At 39.4% G+C, this 17,297-nt stretch overlaps 1 protein-coding gene across 1 annotated transcript in view; it reads left to right on the top strand.

Annotated features, from left to right (window-relative positions):
• The window catches only part of Sptlc3 (serine palmitoyltransferase long chain base subunit 3), a 150,676-nt gene that overhangs the window by 128,033 nt on the left and 5,346 nt on the right, over nucleotides 1-17,297 (top strand). The window contains exons 10-11 of the mRNA XM_010634095.3: nucleotides 9,101-9,236; nucleotides 16,218-16,347. Coding sequence (XP_010632397.1) covers nucleotides 9,101-9,236; nucleotides 16,218-16,347 — 266 coding nt within the window. The remainder of the gene's footprint in view (nucleotides 1-9,100; nucleotides 9,237-16,217; nucleotides 16,348-17,297) is intronic.

Genomic DNA, 17,297 nt, shown 5'->3' with positions numbered 1-17,297 from the left:
AAAAGTAAGAAAAAAAGAAAGAAAGACCATGAACAAAAAAAAAAAAAAAAAAAAAAAAAAAAAAAAAAGAAAAAAGAAAGAACACTGGATATATTATGTATTGCCCCCAGGTGCTTAATATTTATCTCATGACAGTATAAAATGAACATTATTATTATTACTGTTACTATTACTATTGTCATTCCCATTTTACAAGTGAAGAATCCAAGTTACAGAACATGAAGCGCCTTGCCCAAGATGATAGAGTTTGATTTTTAACCCAGGAAATTGGGTTCTCAGTTCTTGATCAGTTTGCCGTGATGCCATTGTTACAGAGGGAGCAAGGCCAGGGCTGAGCCTCTCCTTCAGGGTTTATGCTCATCCCTGCAGTCCTGGAGAATCCGCCAGTGCTCCCTCCCGAACAAGCGCGTCGGAAACTAAAGGGTTTGATTATGTAAGTGGGTGCTGCACAGCGAGCTTCCTGGCGGCTACCTTTATTTACGTGGCTTTTCGGAGTCCTTTCTGGAACCATGAACCTAGTTACTCAGACCACAACCTAGCTTTTTGCCTCTTCCTTTGCCTCCATGTCACAGAAGGGAACAGTTATCTCCTCGGTCACTTGGGAGGTTTGCTGTCACAGCTGGCTCTCTAGCTGGCATCCCCACCTCCGTGCCCTTACCCTGACCCGTGTCCTGGACACTTCAGCCACCTAGCTCTACTCAGAACGTCATTTTCTGCTCATGCCACCATGGCTCCTCATTACCCATCGCCCCCAAATCGGACTTTTGGGGTGGCATTTGCAGCTCCCACTTGTCTGCCTCCACTGACTATCTCATGGCTGTAATCCCTTCTGGGCACCTGAATCACCCATTCCCCCTATAGCCTCTGCCGCATCTCCATGCAGAAGACTAAGTTACCACCTCTAGGTCTCTGCTCCAAACTTCCAGAGCACTTGCTTCATGGGCGCTCCATTTTGTACCTTCCCTTATGATTACTGTAATTTCTCTAGTTTATGAGCCTCATGAAAACAGTGGACCCGCTCATCATTTAATCCTCTGTTAATATAACAACCACCTGTACACAACAGGCTCTGAATAAGTAAATGCTAAATTAATCATCCTCCTCAAGGTCCTAGGAAATATGTGGCATAGCTATTACTGTCATCGTCACTTAATAGATTCGTAAACTAAGGCTCAGAGATGATAAATAATTGGCTTATCTTTACAGAAAAAAAAAACAATAATCAGGGAAGACACAAAGATGCGCTGAATTATAACAAAAAAAAATCTTTGAAACTGAATTGTTTCCTGGTGTATTCAGTTATGATCAGTCATTATTTTTAGAGTCAACATAATTTGTGACTTTAAGCAGTGGTTCTTTTTTTTTAATTGAGTTTATTGGTACATTCTAGGTATACAGTACAGTTACATTCATTACTGGGATCTTGTACCTTTACATGACAGGTCTTGGTTCTCATTTTTCCCCATTCCCCTGTCCTCCCTTCACCCCCTCCTCCCCTCCCCATTTACAAACACTTTATTTCCATTTTTTCATTTTCTCACATTTTTTCTTTTCCCTTATTACCTTTCCCCTACCCTTCCCACTTCCCCTACACCTTTAGCCCTTTTCTTCCTATTTCTCATTGTCAGTTATCTCAGTAGGATCTTATGTAATATTATAGTTTTTCACACCAGAGAAACTATTCAGTATTTACACATGTGTGACTTATTTGTTTCACTTAGGTGTATATCTTCAATATGTATCCATTTTCCTATGAATGAATCTAATTTCTCATTCTTTATGGCTGTCGTATTCCATTTTATAGAAGAACCACATCTTCTTTATCCAGTTTCCAACTGATAAGCAATGGTTCTTAACTGAGGTACACATCATAGTTGCCTGTTCAGGTTTTTTTTTTAAGGTCAACCTCAGTTCTTCTAGAAAAGAATCTCTAGTAGAGAACTTAACATGTGCATTCTAAAAATAAAAGAAATCAAAAGAAGATAGATAATTTTTTTTAATTCCAGAAGATTATGGTGTCTCTCTGCGTAAGAACAACTGATATGAGAAGTTTCCCAGAAATCCCCTAACATCACAAATCATCTCCCTTAATATGTAAAATTCTATAATAATTTTATAATTAGTGAGCTGCTGAGGTATTGCTTTCTTTTTGAATGCAAATTAATGTTACATCATGTTGTTCATTCAGTAAGTATTCTAGAAATAATACAATGAGAATGTCTACATCCGTCTCATGGCCCTTAATTCCCATTGCATATTATTTAGGATCTTCCCTGTCTTCTATTAGATTATTTCTTTTCAGAGAGTCTCACAATTTGCTCATGTTCTATCCCCAACTTGATCACGGGCCCAGCCCCTATATGTAGTCTTTCATGGGTGAAATGCATGTCTCCCTCTGTAATCATGGGATTCATGCAGTTCAGGCATCTTTCCGAGGAGCAGATTGAAAGTCTCATGGGCACAGTCAGTTTACTTCCAGGTCATCAGGATAATGTTTCCCTAATCTCGAAGCCTCTGTTTCCTCCTCTATCAAAAGGACTCAAAGACCCCTTTCTAACTCACAGTGGATGTGCAAGAGATGTTCTGTCTCATTCGTATTTGTGGGTTAGATCTCTACTGGTGTATTCTGTTAGAGCAGCTGGTGAGGAGGTGAAGGCAGGAGTGTCCTCAGAGTGCTTGAAAGCAGCCTGCAGCCAGCCACCCACCCTGATGTCCGGCCTGCTTCTGAGTGCATTCCACAGGGGCATGACTGAGTGGCCTGGAGAGCCCTTGGAACATGTGTAGGTGACTATAAAACATGCCATAACCTTGGAATCCTGACATCAAAAGGGAGAGCTTCGGTGCCTGATAAAAAAAAGTGCGTTCCTCTCAGCAAACAGCTCCAAACACTGTTTTCTCCACCCTGCTGGGAAGCTTGTCACTGCTAATGTGATTCTTATGATTCTCGCTGCTCTGTAGCCTCTTGATCTTTGCAGAGATCTCTCTGCCCCTGCGTGTGTTGGAAACAAAATGTTCTGACTGGTATTCAGTACTTAAAATAACAGCCGCTGGGCTCCTGCTGCCCTGTCTCATTTTAACACCCCACCTCACCGTGCCAGAGCGAGCAGACTGCTGTCCATGGGCAGACCCAGGAGGAGGCAGAGCCCTCTTAGGCCACTGCGGCCATTCTTTCTTATCAACTTGATTTTCCTGGGTTCATTTTTCAAAAAATATCAACTTCTCAAATGATGGACAGTGTTTTATGGAAAGATCCATTCCATTTCTAAGATAAGGACGGCATTTGTCAAGCAATGCTGGCTAAAAGTGCTTTGAGATTGCCCGATCTAGTATTTGGACAATGGTGGTGTACTCAATAATTTAAGGAGGGAGTGAATAGTGCATATTTCTCTATGTCCATTGTTAAGCCTGGGAAATAATAAAATAAGTAACCTCAAGGCATCTGGGTATATTCATGGTTCCTCTGCTAGAAAGTGAAAGTTGTTGTACTGGCCCATCAGCTCCTCAAATCATTCTTTTTCTCTTGATCTTACAAAGGGAAATGCCTTTCTCTCTTTTTTTGCATACCAATGGCTCAACGGAGAAGAAATTTTCCTTCTACAAGACAGATCATTCTGGTAGTTTCCACTGTCCATAATTCCTTCTGGCCCTCTGGGAGACAGAGTTGTCCCAAACATATTTTTGGAAACACCACACACCACTGTTTTTATTAGGGGACTGCAAAGCTTTGTAGTAAGATGCTTTGTGTTTTATTTGTTTTCCTTCCTCTGCCCCAGCTGTTTTTGTTTTAACAGCATTGGAGGGAAGGTTAAAGTATCCCTGGCCTCTGTTAACCTAGCCCATCTCTCAAGCTGGCAGGGCTAGAAATCTGAACAGAGGGAAGAGCAATACACAGGTCACTTGCAGAAACGGGTTCACCCTGATTTTATTCTTCCTTGTAAAAGAAGCGAGGCTGGCAGTGGGTTGATTTAAAACCAAGTGAGCACTTGGGAGCAGGTAGTTGTCAGGGGAGCAGGTCACCCCCACAAAGCATACTCTCTAAGAACCCCAAGCAGGAGGTTGTCCTGTTTTCCCTGCACTTTTTTTTTCTTTATTGGTACACTTTAGGGTATACAATACAGTTACATTCATCATTGGGACCTTTACATGACTTGGTTCTCATTTTTTTCCCCATTTCCCTGGCCTCTCTTCACCCCTTCCACCCTTCCCTATTTACAAAGTCCTTGCTCCCATTTTTTTCTTCTTCTCATTTTTTCTGTTCCCTTCTTACCCTTCCTCTACCCCTCCTACTTCCCCTGCATGCCCTGCAAGTTTTTATGTCCCACATGCAGCCAAGAAGCAAGGCTCAGCCAAGATAAGGTCAGACACCAAACAAGAGCATGAACGGTCTTGAGGGTGGTTGAAAATGGTGGCTGTTTCCGAAATTTCCAAGTCGCTTGTTGGCACTTTGTGACAACCGAAGTCCATGCCATTCTCATCCCCAGAGACCATGATTCAATTGCTCTGTGATACAGATTGTCATGGGATTTTGCCAACCTCTCCACTTGATTCTGAGATGACATCAAAGCTGCTGAGAACTACTGCCCCATTGAAAAAGATAACTAACTTTTTGAATACTTACTGGGTGCCAGACAGGGCACTGCATAGTTTTCCAGAATTAACCACTTTATTCATTTCTCCAAGTCCTCCTGTAAGATAAGCTTATCCCTATTTCACAGATAACACTGAGGGTTTAAGCCTTTAAGTCTGTAGGTAGAATTTGATTCCTCATCGATTTAACTCAAAAGCCTATGCCTTTTGCACTCAGCAGCCTTCTCAGAGAACCCGGAATTTGGCAAAATAAATACTCAGATAAATTCTCCAGGAGCCTACATAACAGATCCTCTCATTTGCCTACTTATCTGATTAGGCATCTTTCTTGTCTTCTATGTCATTTGTGCAAGAAGGATCAGAAACTATTTTATTAGGGACTTTGAATTTCAAAAGAGGTTTGGTTAAAGCATCCAATCTCCAAAGCCTCCAGGTGCCATCCTGGCAAGGACAATCCCTGTGCCAAACACTCCTGCTCTTACAAAGCACTCTTCAAGCAAGGATCTCAAAGCACAATGTAATTAATAAAATCACCCTCATCCTGTCTAGAGTAGCGTTTTATATGTACAAATTCTCTCTGCCCCCAGGCTCTCTGAAAGAACATGAATGTTTCCAATTTTGAAGAATGAGCAATAGAGTAATTGAAAGGAGCTGTATTTTGGGCAACTCCAAAGACCTCAAAGGCATTTATAGTGACCTATATGAGAAAACATGGCAACCACAAAGTGTGCCATAATGGCTTGTCAACCATACTGTGCTAATGACTGGTTCAAAGATAGAAAAGACAGGGTAAAAATAAAACATTCAGCTCTTACAAGTCAGATACCTCTGGAACTGATGTTATGATCTGTTTGGTCAAGTCTCCAAAGGATCTAGAAGCAGTGAAGAGGTGACATTAGCTGATGATCCAGTTAGTTGGGCTAATCAAAGCATAGGGGGCAGAAGGGGCCAATTTAGTAGCTAGGCAGCCCAGTGATAGATGAGACATTATAGGCAAGTGCAAAGATAATGCCTTTGGGACAAGCAATTTTAGTCATTTGTGCACTTCCAGGCCAGGAAATCCTTCTAGTCTTGAGGGAAACATTTAGGAATCATCAGGCCCAGCCTGATGAAGTCATTTATTCATTGTGCAACTAACGATCAACAAATGAGCCAAACACACAAGGGGATAGGACATATGGAATACATTTTAGTGCCTGGGATGTCTGTGCCTTCATTTCAATCACCTTTATAACAAATCTTATCACAGCCTTCTTTTTCTTCTGTCTACCTGTTCTCCTATGTTCTTATTTCTAAACACTATCTTTCAGTGTATGGTGATTTTTTTTAACTGAAGGCAAATATTTTCTTTCCCATTTTCTAGTTTTGTACTTCAAATATGGCCTTCTTTGTACAAATAAAGGTCTCCAAGGAACACTTCAGCATGTTTCGAAACACTTTGCTAAGTAGCAAGAAGGCTGGGTCTATGTGACAGAATTTATACAGATGGTCCTGCACCTCTCAAATCCCTCATTTATGTTGTAAATCCAAGTTGGAGGTGGTGTATATTGTTAATTTTTGAAGGAGGTGGGAAAGAAAGGAAAAGGACCTAAGCAGTATAAAGTAAATCACACTTAACTACCTGTTTCTTTTAAACCAACTTCCCTTCCAGAAACCCCAAAATAATGGTTATCAATGACTGCCATATTGATAGATCCAAAGAACTTTCTTCCATCTCCTGTATCTTCTCCCTCTCTGATAGCCCATTTTTTCCTGCCTTTTAGGGTCATCCTCCTCTTCCCAACCAATAAATGTTGGATTCTTCAGTCCCACTAGGCTCATTCTCCAAACTTTCTAAAACACACTTCCGTATTTCCAGTCTCATCTTTCTTCACTCTCAAGCACATCTGGCTCAGTTCTCAGCCACTCTCTTCTACAAACCACAGCACCACTAAAGTTGTTTTCTCTACCTGGCATGCTTTTCTGTTACTTTTTTTTTTATGCTTAATACTTGCTCATCCATCATATCTTAATTCACTCATCGTTTATTGGCTTCCTCATATTTGGCCCAATTTCCCTAATGTGAGCTCTTACAATACCTCATAAAATACCCTTATGATACTCCTCACAATTGCAGTTTTATAGGCATTCGTGTGATTGTTTGATTACTGTGTATCTTAGCTACTAGACTGTAAACTTCTCTCTCTGTAATACTTTCTTTTCTAATTTTTATTAGTATATGTTTGGGGTTCTTAATGTTTGCATCCCTTGTGTGAAATCGGTACGTGTATATTGCACATATTAAATCCTTTTTTCATTCCCTGTCCCTCCCATCCATTCCTCCTCCCTCTATCTCTCAATCCACTTACCACCAGAAGGAGATTTATCTCCCTACTTCCTATTATCTATGTTTTATTTTGTTTTTTATTTATAATTTGAGCTTCTCATGTAAGAGGAAAAAATGATAGTTAATCTTGGGTGTCTGATTTATTTCACTTAGTATTATAGTCTCAAGGTGCATCCATTTTCCTACAAATGATTTATATTTATCTGTCTTTATGAGAGAGTAGTACTCCATTTTGTGTAAATCCAACACTTTTTCTATCCATTCATCTATCAATGACATATAGACTGCTTCTTAGCTTTAGCTGTTATGAATTGTACTGCTTTAAACATGGATATGCATGCATAACTGTAATATGATGTCCTTACGTCTTTTAGAAAGAAGGTCAAGTAGAATTTCTAGTTTGTTTGTTTTTCTTTAGTAATCTCCATATTGATTTCCATAATGGTTGCACTAGTTTACATTCCCACCAACAGTGTACAAGGGTTTCTCTTCCCCACCGCCTGGCCATCATTTGTTATTTTTTGATTTACTAGCGATGACCATTCTTTCTGGGATAAGTGTCAGTGTCATTTTAATTTGTATTTCTCTAATGACCACTGATGTCAAGTATTTCTTCGTGTGTTTATTAGCCATTTGTACTTCTTCTATGAAGTGTCTATTCATTTCACTTACCCCTTTTGTTAGATTGAATCTTTTATGTTGGAAGATCTAATTTTTTTAGTTCTTTCTATAGCCTAGGTATTAGTCCTCTGTTTGAGGAATAGGTGGCAATTTCTTTTCCCTTGTATAGGTTGTCTTTTCACTCGGTTGGTGGTTTTGTTGTTTGTTTGTTTGTTGCTGTGAAGAAGCTATTTAATTTGATATGATCTAATTTGTTGATTCTCAAGTTTTCCTGTGCAACTAGGGTTCTGTTCTGAACAAAAGACTGTAATAATCCCAGGTCATGGCCTATCATTGAATCAATAATCAGCAGGATGGAATATTCCAACTGGCCAGGTCTGGGCCTCATGCTGTCCTTGTAGCCAAGAGGAAAGGTAGGGCCAACCTTACCTAAATGTCATGGAAGATACTGAATGTAAGAAGCCCACTGCTCAACCCTTTGCCAAGGCACACACTGGGACCATTTTTCTAAGAAGAAACTAGATGGCCACAGTTGACATGTTTACTGAAATTTTTGCCTTTTTTCTATCTGGAGATTATTCCTAATACCCAAACTATTTCTACAGCAGGATCTCCATTGAGTTTGAATGAATACCTGACCAGTCACATCAGAGGAAAGATACAAACAAGCAATACTACTGTAGCAGCACATTCTCAATAAGTAACATCCCTGCATTAAATGCAAAAGTTGAATGAATTTCTAGAGGGCTTAAATGTTCAGATCGCTCATTCCCATCAAGGAAAGACCCTCTAATTGTGGCAGGCCTGCTTTATTCAACTGCCCACTTTGAGACAAGCCTGGAGTAGGGAGGTGACATCAGAACATTTTCTTTTTCATTCCCTTTGTCATCTCATGTACGTGACTCCTGCATTAGGAATCACACTTGCGACAAAGGATACATTTTTGAGCTGAAGAACCAGACACCGCGATATGGATACAAACTACTTGGTTTGTCCTTCTATTTTGGGCCATCACTTTTTATGGCTATAAAAAGTAGAGATCCCAAGTACTCTCTCTACCACGACTCTACCATAAAGCATCCTACTCTCACCTGGGACGATCTTTCTCCAGGGATGTGCTACTTCTTCGGATTCAGTTTGGGCGGTTTCTTTTGATTAGAGATGTGGACGAGGGTCAGTTTAAGGGGGCAGCTGATTTTGGCTAACAGCATTTAACAACTGCTGTGATGTGTGCCTTTGCGTATGTGTGTAAGCAATATGTACTTCTTATCACGCTTCCTTCTCCCAAATCAATGTGTTTAAAGCACTCACCACTGACTATACATAGTAGGTACCTCCTCTGCCTCCAAGTGGCCCAATGACCTAACTGACTTTAGTTGCTCCTGCCCCATTCCATCTTCCAGACATAGGATATCTGTTTACCAGGAGACATATCCCTGCCTTATTTCAACCCCTTTCCAGCTAATATGGATGCTTATAGAAAGACTTAGAAATGCTTGCCAGGTGAACCTGACTTTTGCTTTCCCGACCCGAATGGGACTGAATTTCATGCCTGTCTCATTTCAGGGTTGCAGAGACTACAACAGCTTGCAGCAAACACAAAATACTTCAGACAATCACTGAAGAAAATGGGATTCATTATCTATGGCAACGATGATGCTCCTGTTGTTCCCATGCTTCTTTACCAGCCTTGTAAAGTAGCGTAAGTATTCAGATTCCCAGAATCATGCCTAAACCCCAAGTGACCTATGGTGATGCTTTGGACACCTTATGGCTTTTCTACACAGGCATTAGATTATGTACTTGAAGTGGGTGCTTAGATTCAAAATTCACTAGCACAGCTTCTCAGTAGCCACCTGTCAATCATCAGCAGGACTTTTTGCACATGTTTTAGAAAAAAAAAAAAAAAGGAACCAGGCTGTAAGACCCACTACTCTCCCTGACACCATTTTCTTTTTTTTTTTTTCAGCTTTAATTGAGTTTATTGGTACATTTTAGGGATACAGTACAGTTACATTCATTGTTGGGATCTTGTACCTCTACATGACAAGTCTTGATTCTCATTTTTTCCCCTTACCTCTGCCCTCCCTTCACCCCCTCCTCCCCTCCTCATCTACAAACACTTTATTTTCATCTTTTCATTCTCTCACATTTTTTTCTTTTCCCTTTTTACTCTTCCCCTACCCATCTCACCTTCCCTACACCTTTAGCTTCTTTCTTCCCATTTCTAAATGTCAGTAATCTTATTAGAATCTTATGCATTTTTGCAGATTATTCACACCAGGGAAACTATTCGGTATTTACACATGTGTGACTTATTTATTTCACTTAGGAGTATATCTTCAATATGTATCCATTTTCCTATGAATGAATCTATTTTCTCGTTCTTTATGGCTGAGTAATATTCCATTTTATAGAAAAACCACATCTTCTTTATCCAGTTTCCAACGGATGGGCAAATGGGCTGTTTCCAAGATTTAGCTATTACAAACTGTGCTGCTATAAACATGGGTGCACATTCTTCTCTGTGATATGATTCTTTTAGTTCTCTTGGAAAGATACCCAGCAAAGGGGTGGCTGGGTCAAATGGAACCTCCAGTCCAAGCTCTTTGAGGTATCTCCATTTTGATTTCCACAGTGGTTGCACCAGTCTGCACTCCCACCAACAATGGAGAAGGGTTCCTTTCTCCCCACAACCCCGCCAACATTTGTTATTGTGTGATTTCTTGATAGCAGCCATTCTTTGTGGTGTGAGGTGGAATCTCAGTGTTGTTTTCATCTGCATCTCTCGAATGACCAGTGATGTGGAACATTTTTTCAAATATTTTCTTGCTGCTTTTACTTCTTTGTCTGAGAAATGTCTGTTCATTTCGGATGCCCATTTTTGAATCGGGTCTTTATATTTGGGGGGACTGATTGTTTTGAGTTCTTTTTCAAGCTCAAGAAATTTGGCAAAATCACTTATGCCAACTATAAATTAAAGATGATCCTGAACCTCCTGCTGGCTGAATACCTTTCTCAAAAAGAACTTTTGAAAACCATCTCTCCCAAAATTACCATTAAAATAAACAGAATCAGTAACTTCTCCCATCAACTCTTATGGTTGTCCTTTAAACAGGGAGCCTCATTTTATGTGTGGGGAAGCTGGGGCTGAGGGCAACTGAACAACTTCCCCACAGTCCTGAAAATCAAACACTAGTAAAAAAATCAAAGAGGCAAATCCCCCAAACCTAGGCTCACTCCAAAGTTCATTCTCTTAACACCAAATTTTAATGCTGTTGGAGTAAGTCTATTTTGTCCTGTTTTCCACTAACTGCAACTCTGCAACTGAGCATTGTATAGAGGAAAAAACTGACTGTTTCTTGGTTATAGCACAATTTCATAAAGGGACAACTCTCTAACCTATGAGATACTAATCACTTCTATTATTAAAAAGAAGTTAGCTAACCTTTTTCAAATATAAAATGTTTATTGGTTTATTTGGCCAAGGACATTAGTAATACTCAAAATAATATTTCTCATTGGATAAAGATGTGGTTTTTCTAATAAAATGGAATACTACTTAGCCATAAAGAATGAAAAATTAGAGTCATTCATAGGAAAATGGATACATATTGAGGATATACTCCTAAGTGAAATAAATAAGTCACACGTATAAGTACTGAATAGTTTCTCTGGTATGAATAAACTATAATAGTACATAAGATCCTAATGAAATAATTGACAATGTGAAATAGGAAGAAAGGGGCTAAAGGTGTAGGGAAAGTGGGAAGTGTAGGGGAAAGGTAATAAGGGAAAGAAAAAAACAGGAGAAAATGAAAAAATGGAAATACAATGTTTGTAAATGGGGAGGAGAGGAGGGGGTGAAGGGAGGGCAGGGACAAGGGGAAAAAATGAGAATCAAGACCTGTCACATAAAGGTACAAGATCCCAATAATGAATGTAACTGTACTGTATACCTAAAATGTACCAATAAACTCAATGAAGAAAAAATAACAATAATAGTATTTCTCAAATTCTAGAAATCCTAACTCCCCTCCAATGTAATCCCATTCTGTTTGACCCTATAACAGTCTGAGCCAACAGGTAATGTTTTCAATATAGAAAAAAGTTTCAGTAAAAGAGGTTTGGGAGCCTAGTGGTTGAGAATTCATAAAGGCTAAGTTATAAGTTACTAAAAGACTGAGTCTTTGAAATATCCTCCTATGCCATTCCACCCCAGCAAAATAAGAAGCTGTAAAACACATACATAAATTGCTTAGCATGCCAGCACCACCACTTGGCCCTAAAGTGCTCCCTGACAGAGAATCCCAGGAGATGGAGTGCTACAGAAATGGCACATACAATACCGCTCTACACTAACCGTAGAGGGGTGATTTCAAGCAGCAGATAATATAAGTCCCTCTCCCATCTGATTTTGGCAGGCACAAAAGAACACTCACATTTACTCAAAGTGGGTGGGGAAGTGATACGTTTAGGAAGGAAGATTCTAAACTTAACTGATATCTACTTAGTTTTTTAACATTAGCTCAAATAAGAACCCAAAACAAATTCATTTAGGTATCTAGTGTGCATTACTAGAGAGGAGGCAGGAAAGAGTGTACTGCACAGTTCTGACTTTGATGATGGAAGCTAGAGTTAGAAACTCAACAGGGTGGAAAAATGAGACAACCCAATGAGAAGAGTTCATGATTAGTAACAAGAAATGCATTTTTTACTGTATTTATTTTTAATTGATACATAAGAATATGAAAATTGTACATATTAATGGGCTACCATGTGATGTTCCAATATCTATATGTTTGTGTAATATTTAAATCAGACTAAATATATCTATCTCCATAAACAGTTACCATTTCCTTAAAATATTCAAATTTTTTTCTTCCAGCTTCTTCACATGTACATAATATAATCATTATCTATAGTCACTGGACTATGCCATAGCATGCCAGGACTCCAAATGCATTTTAACTCAAGGATTCACTAATACAATATGTGTCACATAAGAGTCATACTCTACAGTGTAGTGAGAAGTTTGGAATCAAAAAGAACTTTGACTCAGCCTCTTACCAACTGAGGAATCTTGGACAAGTGACCCAACCTTTGGAAGCCCCAGATTATCATGTATAAATTGAAATATAATAGGGTTTGTTTCCTAAGATCACTGCAAGGATAAGGCCTCTATAGTATTTGACATGTTGCCTCTTACACAGGTACTACTCAAGGTTAGCTGTGGCTAGTAATATTAATAGTGTGTATGAAGCATTTAAAATAATACTTGGCATACTGATAGCCATTAGTGATGGTACTACTATCACTCCACTATGACAGTTATTGTTATTAGTTTCAGCTGAGTACAAATTTGAGTCACCATAGTTACATGGCTCTCCAAATAATTATTGAAATCTTTGGTTACATTAATAAAAATAGAACTCTCAGAAGAGTAATAGGTAAAGATCTTGCTACATTCTGAACCAGTTACACAATATTGGACACTAGGTGATATGTTGAACTGTCTTGTTCTGTCCAGTTTAAGATCATTTTTCAAGAGATGCTGTTTGAGTAACCTTTCTCATTGCTGAGACAAAGTACCCAACTCCCAAAATTAAAGGAGGAAAGGTTATTTTGGCTCACAGTTTATAGAAGTTTCGATCTATAATCAGCTGGCTCCAAGGCAGGATGGCATGCCAGAAGGGCATTGCAGGAGAAACAATTCATGGCAGGCAGAAGGCAGCAAAGCATTGAAGTAGCAAGCAACAAGCAAAAACAGCAGCCCTCTTTCTTCCCTTACATCCCATCCAATCCCTGGGCACTCAACTCCCAGGGTGGGCCTTTCCATTATCTACACCCAGAACTATGCCAAAACAATCAATGGATTAATTTAGTAATCACATAGCATTAATCTCAGCATCACACACTCTAGATCCAGTCACCTGCATGAGGCTTTAGGGGACATCTAGACACAAATGGTAAGAGATGCTAACATTGATGAATTCTGATTACACGCTAAATAAGTCTGTTTGACCTCAGCAATCATGCACTGTGTTTGAATGCTTATCCCTACTTTACAAATGAGGATGCTGAGACTTACAAAAGTCAAACTACTTTCTAAGGCTCACATATATTGTAGGAACAGAGCTGAGAATTCAAAGCCAATTCTCTTTACCTCCTATACCTGAGCTCTTTTAAAAACACAACACAGCCTTTCAAGCTTCAGTCCATAGAAGGAGAAATGTGCATCTCATTAAAACAACACATTTAATTTAACTTCCTTGCATGTCATCTTTGGTGATTCAAAAAGCATCAGTCACTATGACAGAAACATTTGAGTTGCCTAAGGAAACAATAAAACAGGTTAGTTAGAAAGTGCAATAGCATCTATTGTTGGTAGAAGTTGCTGGCAAGAGCTGGCTCTGCTGCCTGGTTTCCTTAAGCCAATATAGAAGTGCTTCTTTCACTCACATATTAAAATTTTTTATATTATTTAAAAGTTGTGTTTCTCTACATTCCTACCCGTATAGAATGAAAAGAGAATTCCTAGCCCAGTATCCTTGTCAACACAGTCCTGTTACAGCACTGTCATTGGAATCATCAAGGGAGTTCAACAGAAGATGTCTGTACCCATAAAATATGCAATTTGAATAATCAAGAATAACCAGATGTGGGGGCAAATGTCTGTAATCCCAATTCTCAGAAGGCTGAGGCAGGAGGATAACTGAGAGTTCAAGAAGGTCAGCCTGGACTACATAGTGAGAACCTGTCTCAAAAAAAAAAAAAACACCCCCCCAAAAATAAATAATGTATTCTACTTAGTGTGTGGTACAGTGTTTACATTTTCCTTCAGTGACCCTTATACACTTGGAAGACACAGGTACACAAGACACAGTGATGCTACATGCAGTTCTAGACTAATGTTCATCATCATCATCATCATCATCATCATCATCATCATCATCATCATCTCACTTTGCTTAATTTCTTCCAACCTCAGCCAGCTCTAATTTGCTTTGGGGAGTGCAAACCTGGAAGCTAATTACATAAAATGTTCAGTGCAATCATATACATTAGCTTAAGGCTGCTAGCTGTAGTAGTATAAGTTTCAAATTCAAAAGTACTCCAAGGAGGCCCAGATTAACCTAATGAATCAACAGAGCTATATATTTTGCTCTACATTCTTTGGCAAAACTTGCTTCCTTTGGTACAAAGGGACATGCAGACAGTGAAAACCATCTGCTGGGAGCCCTGAACACTGGCCTGAGATCATAGGTCTGGTGGTTTGTACTTCAGCAATAAAAGCACTTGACTTGTTTCTCAGACAATTATGAGCTCTCATCCTGTGCAGTGTCGTGGGCAGCCTTCCATAGGGTGATCAAGAAGGAGAAAGAACAGCGTCTGTTTTCAAGTTTTCTCAGCTAGAAAGCTTCATCGCCTTGTAGCCATCCCAGTTGAAATCAAAGAGAAAATCTTGTCTTATCTAAGCCAGGGGGCCAGGCAGCCTGTGTGTCTGGTAGGTCTCACTGCCTCCACAGCTTCACTTGATAACCTGAATTCTGTGTGAGGCAATCTAAGGCAGACCAGTACACAGGAAGGCAGATGAATGGACAGGCAGGCTTACTCTTCATGTCTGGTTCAAGAATTCATCCTGAGTTAAGACTGCAACACTACTGTGGCACTGTCAGCTTTCAGCCTAAAATAATACACCAGCAACCTCATAACGCTAAGAACAGATCTAAAGCATTTACTTCACTTGTGGATACAGCCACTCTGTAATTAAGGTTTCCTGCAGAGAGCAACTGAGCCCAAAGAGGGGAACGACTCACTTGGGGGTATGTGCCTTGTTATCTGACCTTGGCTTGCAGCACAAGCAATTTACAGACTTGGAGCTCAATATTCCAGACTCTTTTCTGAAATTAGCTATGGAAAAGAAGAAAGTAGAAGGATAAAGGGAAGGAGTCACAGCTTACAAAGGTTTTCCTCTGCATGAAAGAGCTTTGTAGTCATCGGACTTACAGTCTATCTGCTGTGTCTGCCCATTGCTTGTCTGCAGATGCACAGCTCTCCTCTGCTTTCTTCCTGCCCAATTCACCTTGAATGGAGTCGGTGGGTTCATTATCCTTGTATATACCTTGGTATGTTCATTCAAACATTCTTAAAAATGATGAGATTCTTGCTATTTCTTATATGTGACTCGAAATACAAACTGTGGTCCTAAAGTAAGAATATTGACTTGCAATTGGATCCTACGGACCAAGTGTAACTATCACTAAGTATGACTTCCTGAAATGTCCATGTTATATTATTGGTATGAAGTTTTAAGAACATAACAGATTTCCATTTGAGACATATACATGCTTTGTTATGTAACTGTATTCTATTATCTGTTTATTATTCCTAGGGAATCGTAGACGAAAAACTTTGAATCAGTGCAGACTTGTTCAAACAGAGTCATTTACACCAGCAGTTTTTGCTCAGTCTCAAAGATGCAGTACCCACAATCATCTAATGATCATCTCAAGTCCATAATACTACACATTCAATTATGAAGGATATTTCTTTGTCACCCCTGCTTGACAGAGTTTAATAACTTTAACCATACTCTATCATAAAAAAGTCAATTATTCATCTTCTGTTTGGGGGGCAAGATAATTCAGTCTTCTATTAAAACTTTTTTCCTTTTCCTCAGGGCTTTTGCAAGGCATATGTTAGAGAGAAAAATTGGGGTGGTTGTCGTTGGATTTCCAGCCACTACACTTGCAGAAGCTCGGGCTCGGTTCTGTTTATCAGCAGCACATACTCGGCAGATGTTAGACACAGTGAGTATCCCACAGGCCAACAGAATCTCTCATATTGCCACCTTGGATTCTGAGCAAGTGCTTTCATAGAGCCAGCTTGGGGTTCTCTGGGTTTCTCAGGTGGTTAAGGGACACAACAGTAATGACAACTAAAATTAACTTCTAAAACACGGGGTACGTCAGCAATACCCAACAATATAATACACTCAGTGGATAGAGGAAAAAATTATTTTAGTGGAGACTTTGAGTCTGGTCAATATTTTGGCTTCATAGAAGTTGACTGAGTAGCCAAATGTACTATTTGCTTGTTCTGAAATGCAAAAGCTGATCAGACATGTTATTTTAGCTTCAACTGCCTGTGTTCTGATATTTTTCATAGCATAATCACGCATAATAAAATAAGATCCAGCAAAGCATTCTATAGAAAATCAGCAAGAGCAGACCTGTAACAAATCAGCCCAACTGATAGTTACTGTAGTTCAGGAAAATGAGGGATCCTTAAGCCAAAGGCAGAGAATGTAACTGTCCAGAAACAACTGAGAGTGAGCAGGCCATGGACAGACTCCTGTGGAGATCCAGAGTACAGGGATCACAGGTGGGAGCTACATAGACTTAGGTGGAGCTAGAATCATCAGAAAAAATGTGGGCTAGTGTGGTGTTATGCACAATAGAGGGAGAGAGAGTTTCAAGGAGGAGGAACATAATGTCCCAAAAAATTAAAGAGTAAGGCAGAGATAAGAAATTATTGGGTTGACAATTAGTGAGAGTTCGATGCTTTTTAGAGTGGGCAGTTTTAGGTTAATGTAGAGAACAGTAGGAAAATAGAAATACAAAGAATAAGAGGACAGATAACATATCTTAAACTAGAATTAGACAGAGAGAGAGAGCCCATATTTTATCTTCTTTAGCTATGTAGCTTCAGGACTAGCTGATAGTAGTTAGTGTATGGTAGGTACCAATACAAATATATT

Source organism: Fukomys damarensis, unplaced genomic scaffold (assembly GCF_012274545.1).
Source record: "Fukomys damarensis isolate Sample0158 unplaced genomic scaffold, DMR_v1.0_HiC HiC_scaffold_7, whole genome shotgun sequence".
Lineage (NCBI taxonomy): Eukaryota > Metazoa > Chordata > Mammalia > Rodentia > Bathyergidae > Fukomys > Fukomys damarensis.
Note: the sequence above shows the minus strand (reverse complement) of the source record. Positions and strands in the feature narration are given on the sequence as shown.